Consider the following 6,089-nt stretch of genomic DNA (forward strand, 5'->3'; position numbering starts at 1 on the left):
GGATGCTCATCAGCAAAGTGCCTCTTCTTTTTTTTCCCACCATTGTATAATTTTATTTCTCCCACCTATATTGGGTCTGTTTCACTATCTAGAATCTGGAGAAAAATTACCCCTTTTTCTGGAATTCCGGACTTAGATTAAGACATAGCTGTATAAGGGAATAACAATGCCCTCTATAATTAACTGGGTTGCAAAAGGAGAGTTCTAGGTTACAAAGATAAAACCATTACCAAACCCTGATCTAAAAATCATCAAACCCTTAAAATTGGATAAGAGAAATAGGGACTCACTTGGCTGGGTTAGAGTTAAAGAAGAGATCATAAGAGAAGCAAAACTTTTAAGGAGCTGGGAGAGAAATTTGAGAGATCCATATTCACTTTCAATACCTATCAGTTTCCAGATTGCCTTTCTCCTCTGGGCTCCTATTCTTTCCCCTGGTATCCTCACTTCCACCTGCCTGGAGGGAGTGGGAAAGGGCTGAAGTCTACACTGGCTTGTCATATTAAGTATCCCTCTTTCTGCACATTAGAACATGCTTGAGGCTGCATGGACTCCCTGACAGGGGAAGAGAAAACTGGGAGAAAGGAGCCAGAGAAGAGTTGAAACTAATTCCTTTAGTTCATGCCCAACTCTCTTCCACATGAGTGTGAAGCAATGACAATTACACCAACAACCAGGCACTGTACCCAAGTTGTATAAGAAGAGTGCCAGAAGAAATGGGAGGTGGGAGAAGGAAATAGGAGTCACAGTGAATGGGAGATCAAGTAAATTAGGGTCAAGAAAAGGAAACATGGTGGCTTGGAGGTCACAGCTGTTGTGGGACTGGGAACAAAACAGAATCACATTCCTAAAAACTCTTCTTTTCCATTCCCCTTTATTCCATAAAGTTACAAGTTACATACACACACAAACCCAAAGGGCAAAGGGACGCAGAGACGGAGTGTGTGTGTGTCTGTGTGTGTATGTGTTTGTGTGTGCACACACTTGTGCATAGGTACATGGGGGCATAGGATTAGAGGACAAGAGGAAAGAGGACCCAATACCCACCCCTTACCCAGCTAGTAGGGAGGGGGCACAGCCCCAAACATGGGACTTCTAGGTAGAGATGAGAAAGGATCCAGTGGCCACTAATAGACCTTTGGGGGGAAATGGGGCTCCTACCCCCAGAACTTATCCTAAGGGGCTTTGTACTTATTGGGGGCTAAAGGGGAGAAAAAAAAATCAAGTGACCAGGGAGCAACAGAAAAAAAAAAGTCAGTAAATTCACTATGGGAGGGTGAGATTGAGAAGGGGAGACGGGCCAAGTAAAAGCAGTAAAGGGGCAGTGAAAAGCTCCCCCTAAGACTTCCTAAGCTTGAAGGGGCCAGCTCACCTCTATTTAATATTAAATTGGGGGAAGGGAATTGTTCCGAGGGGTGATTTTTCTTACCCTCACAGAATGTACCGAGAGGTGGTAGGAAAGAAAGCTTGTCATATAGGAAGGAAGGAAGGAAGGCGGGAAAACAGAAGCTGGATGATGAGGGTCTTGGTGGTTGCGGTCAACTCTCCAATTTAGGAGAATTTCTTTCCTTTCTTAGACCAGCTGAGACCTCTATCACCAAAATAGGCTCTAAGAGGATCTTCACCCCACTCCACAATATTAGGAACAAGTGGGTTTCCTCCAAATGCCAGAGGAATGACTGAGGGACTTCATCCCTCACCTGTGATCCCTTCCCCACCAACACTTATGAGAGCACCTGGGGGCCCTCACCAGTCATAGCGTCGTGACTGTCGAGAGGGGGAATCCTCAGGGCCCTGTATAGCCAGCCGAGGAGGTCCCTCAGCCCTTCTACCCCCACCCGCCCCAGCAGCCTCATGGCGACGAAATTCCAGGGGGCGCTGTGGCCGGTATCGGGATGTCTCTCTCCTCCACTCATTGTCAAAAGCTTCAGCATCACCTGAAGAGGGAATACACAGAACGTAGTTGGATTCCTGGTCCAGGTTAATTTCAAGAGGCAGATGCAAAAAACAGGCATGGTTAACATCTTTCTAAAGGCAGGAAGACAAGGGAAGAGACTATTAGTCTAGGTCAAGGATCAGCAACTAGTGAGTGGGAGGTACTTTGGAGCCCTAGTGTCTCCACAGAGAAGAAAAAAGAAAGCACAAGATGACTTCTTTTCATCTCCTCAGTAACAATCATAGTACCTTACATATAATAGGAACTCCATAAGCATTTGTTAATTTGAAAAAGCCAGGAGAAAAGGAAGTTGGATAATGAAAGAAAAAGGGTAGTCAGAGAAAACAGGCCAATGATAACTTCCTTGGCTTTGTCTGGAGCCCTGAAGTATTCTATTGGAGGGTGGGAACTGCTGGGCAAGAATGATGAGAATGGCAAGTGGAAAAGTCAGACTTGAGGAGGCTCACTCTCATCCAAATTGATGTAGTCCTGCCGTTCTTCCTGGTCCCCTGTTCGGTGATTTCGGGAACGCTGGAGGATGTGTGCCCTGTCTCGGATGTGATGCCCAATGGACATCTGCTCTAGTCCACTATCAGAGTCCCTCACTGTTCTCCTGGTTTCTCGGATCTGAAAAAAGGATGGATAGCCTGTTATATCTTGCTGCCTTGCATCCAAGTTTCTACTGACAGGACCTGTGGTCCAAACTTCCCTCAAACAATTCTGAGAAACACCCCAGTGTTTTTCTGGATGACATCGAGCAGCACCAGCTTTGAGAGAGGTGGGATCCATAGGCGGCCAGTCCAGCACTGTGGATCCAGAGCCATTCTACCATCTCCCCACAGCACTTACCCCACCTGGTGCTGAGCGCATCTCAGATGTTTCTTGGTAGACTTTGGGAGCGCCGTCACCCAGGTTGGAGTAAGAGATGACAGTGGAGGATGAAAAGGTCTGACAGTTGGCTCCAGTTGTCATGTGTTCCTGTAGAAAAGGGAGGCTGGAGCTGAACTGGTTGGGGAAGGAGGGGATCCCACCCTCACCAGATAGTTCTTCCAGCTTCTCAGCTTGTTTTTAACTTTGTCTCTATCATAGTACTGTAAGAACTCACAAGTCACCTTGAAGCAATTGAAGAGATTCTGCCCTAAACTGGATGCCTAATGTGAAATCTCTATCTTGCTCAAGCTTCTTGAGTAGAGATCTGATATCACGTCCTTATGTGAGTACCAACTTCCAACCCAGAATTCAAGGGTCTAACTTTTTAGTGAATCCCTTTATAGAAAAAGAGGAATCCTTGGAACTGGGCTATTATTTAGGGCCAAAAGGTTAAGATTAAGGGCAAGAGGCTTACCACATTCCCAATCATATCATTCATCATCCCAAACATGTCCATGAAGCCACCTGTCTAGGGAAGGAGAGTTAGAAGAAACAGCTCAGGAAAAATCAATAAACTCTAGGTTTCTTCATCAACCTTAAGAATGGCCTGGCTTTCCTTTCCCCCTCACACCTGGTCATCTGTTCTAAGACCTCTTGGGAGGCAGTGTGGTTTAGTGGAAAAAGCACTAGATTTGGAGTCAGAAGACCGGAGTTCAAATCTTAGCCTTGCCAACAAATATCTGTTTGACTTTGCTGATTACTCTGTAGACTTTGTAGATTTTTGTAGATTAGAAGATCTGGGTTCCTTCCAGCTCTAAATCCTTTTATCCATACCCTGAATCTCCCTATCCAAACAGGCTAAAACAACACTGACCTCTTCTTCTCCCTCTCTGGCTTCATTCTTCTTCTCCATTTCCTGGCTTCCCCACCTTCCCCTTCCTCTAAGAACTCAACACAGAGTCAATGGATTTTTAACCTATCAAGAACCAATACTAACCGCTCCCCAACAAACACACAATAACAAAACAGACCCCATAAAAAAGCGAAAGAAAAAGAGTCCTCTTTCTAGAGATTCTGGGTCTCTAGTTAACAGTTAACAAATAAGTAACACTGTATATGCTTAAAGTTTTGTGAACACTTAATATGAAAGGGGGGAGGGGAAGAGGAGGCACCACTGTAGTTACTCCAAAAGACCTCTTAAAGGGATAGATCTGAAAATAATACTGAAAGAGAATAAAGAACACAGGATGAGGGAGATGTAGGGGAATGAGGACTTACCATTCCCAGCATCCCAAAGGGTGAGACAGCTCCAGCCTACAGGTCCATGGACAAGGAGTAGAATTAGAATATAAACCTCCCCTCTTCCCGATAAACCTAGGGTTAGGCCCACACTTCCCCAAGTTTACCCTCATTGTCTTTTTAAGCAGCAGGAATTTGGCTCGCCCTCCCCTTGTGGGAGGGGCAGGGCAGGGATTTTTCCTCAAGTTCCTTCCCAATCCCAATGTCTGAGGGAGTCTGCCCTATTACCTGCATCCTTCTACTAGCAGGTCGAGCCCCTGGTATGCTCCCATCTGTAATGCTAAGGAAAGGGCTATAGCCAAAGCCTCCTGACAACATCCGACTCATGTGTTGTCGATGAATAGCAAAAGGGTCCCTGTGGAAAGCACAAAAGAAGGCATGTCAGAAGGACCACAAGCCCCATGCCTGGGTTCCTTCCTTCTCAAATGAAAACACAAAGAAACTAAGGCAAAGAGAGAAGGTATCCCCTTGTGATCCAGAACAAACACTAAAACCGGGTATGCTGACTCCCTGATGGAGAACGTGGGGGTCTATCCCAGCCTCCCCCAGGCTGGGGCTGGAAGGGCCCTGGCATGGGGGGGCCCTGGCATGGGGGGGTCGGAAGGGCCCTGGCATGGGGGGTGGGGGCTCACATGAGGAACATGGGATCCTCAGGCTCTCCGTCCCTCATGAACCGGAACATCCTGCTCTCAGCTTCCGGGAGCTCTGAACTAAGGGTGAGGAAAGGAGATGGGGAGCGAGGTTAGGATGCCAGAAAGGAAGACAGACTCAGCGGACCTTCCGGAGGGGGACCCTCCAATGCAATGACTCTCACAGTGAAGTTGCCCTCCGACACTGCCAGGGGCCCCCACCCCGCACAGAAGGCCGGCCTCTCTCCTCAAGATGCCCAGCACAATCCAATATGGGAGTCCAACTTCCCTTCCTCCGGACAGTATTTTCTTTTTTAAGCAAATACCACAATCCCTCCTCCTTTGGTCCCGCCCTTCCAGGCCAGCCACTCTTTCCTGTGGTCTCCCCCAGACCCAGGCTTGCAGCCTCGTCCTTTTGTCCCTGTTCTGGATAATGATACCCCCGTCAGGCCCTGGCCACTTTGTTTCCTCTCCACACCTTGCCCTGCCGCCTCCTCCTCCCTGCAGGCCCCCAAGCCTTAATCTTATACACTGCTGTCGATGGGTCCGTCCCGGCTCCGGCCCCCTCCCCCCGCAGAGCCTGCCCCCTGCCCCCCGCCCCCGCCCGGCCCTCTAAGCCCGGGGCGCTCAGGCTGTGCTCCGAGGCCAGACCCCGGCCTCGCCCGCTAGAGGGGGCCCGGCTGCCCCGCTCCTCGCTCTCAGGCCCCGCGTCCGCGTCCGTCCCCGCCGCGACCCTCACCCGGCCCCGATCCAGGGCGCTGAGGGGCCCGAGGCTCAGGCGCCCATCCGGCCGGGCCCGATCCCGTGCGTGGCGCAGGCCCGCGGAGTCGCGGCCCTGGCTGGCTGCTCCGATGGGCCCGGGGCGCGCTGAGGCGGGTAGCGAGGCCGAACGATCCTTCCTTCCTCCCCTGCTCCTCCTCCTTTTCCTCCTGCTGCTGCTGCCGTTGCTACCGTTGCCCCCAAGCACCACCAGGCTCAGCCACTGCCAGGCCTGGGCGGAAGTGACGTCAGCCACCCCATTCCCCTCTCCCCGCCCCCGCCCCGCTGGGCTTTCCCTGACAGCCGACTGGGCCAGGGGAGGCGCCCCGCAGGGGGCGGACTTGGGTTGACCTGCGTTTGTTTCCCTTTTGGGGCGTCTCTTCCCCCGCACACATAGGAAATGATCGAGGTGTCCTGGGGTGATCCCCAGGTGGGGGTGGGGGAATGATGCCTATGACCAAGGATGGGTAGGCTTCCTGTAGGGGAGGAGGTAGACGAAGAGGGGGGCAAGCTTTCTAAAAGGGAGGGCAGATTTCTGATAAAGGAGGGGCTGGTATCCTCACTGGGGAGGAGTATCAAGACGAGAAGGGAGGGAC

General features: G+C 50.6%; 1 protein-coding gene across 1 annotated transcript; it reads right to left on the reverse strand.

Moving 5' to 3' along the window:
- Positions 1-855: 855 nt before the first annotated feature.
- On the reverse strand, positions 856-5,703 carry MLF2 (myeloid leukemia factor 2). Its single transcript, XM_027843334.1, has 8 exons — positions 5,474-5,703; positions 4,738-4,815; positions 4,334-4,460; positions 4,085-4,120; positions 3,282-3,335; positions 2,786-2,914; positions 2,404-2,563; positions 856-1,937 (listed from the first exon to the last, which is right to left on the reverse strand). The coding sequence occupies exons 2-8, from the start codon at positions 4,785-4,787 to the stop codon at positions 1,747-1,749; spliced, it is 747 nt and encodes a 248-aa protein (XP_027699135.1). The 5' UTR covers positions 4,788-4,815; positions 5,474-5,703; the 3' UTR covers positions 856-1,746.
- Between the last annotated feature and the right edge of the window lie 386 nt (positions 5,704-6,089).

Source organism: Vombatus ursinus, unplaced genomic scaffold, assembly GCF_900497805.2.
Source record: "Vombatus ursinus unplaced genomic scaffold, bare-nosed wombat genome assembly UNPS02014906.1, whole genome shotgun sequence".
NCBI classification, from domain to species: domain Eukaryota; kingdom Metazoa; phylum Chordata; class Mammalia; order Diprotodontia; family Vombatidae; genus Vombatus; species Vombatus ursinus.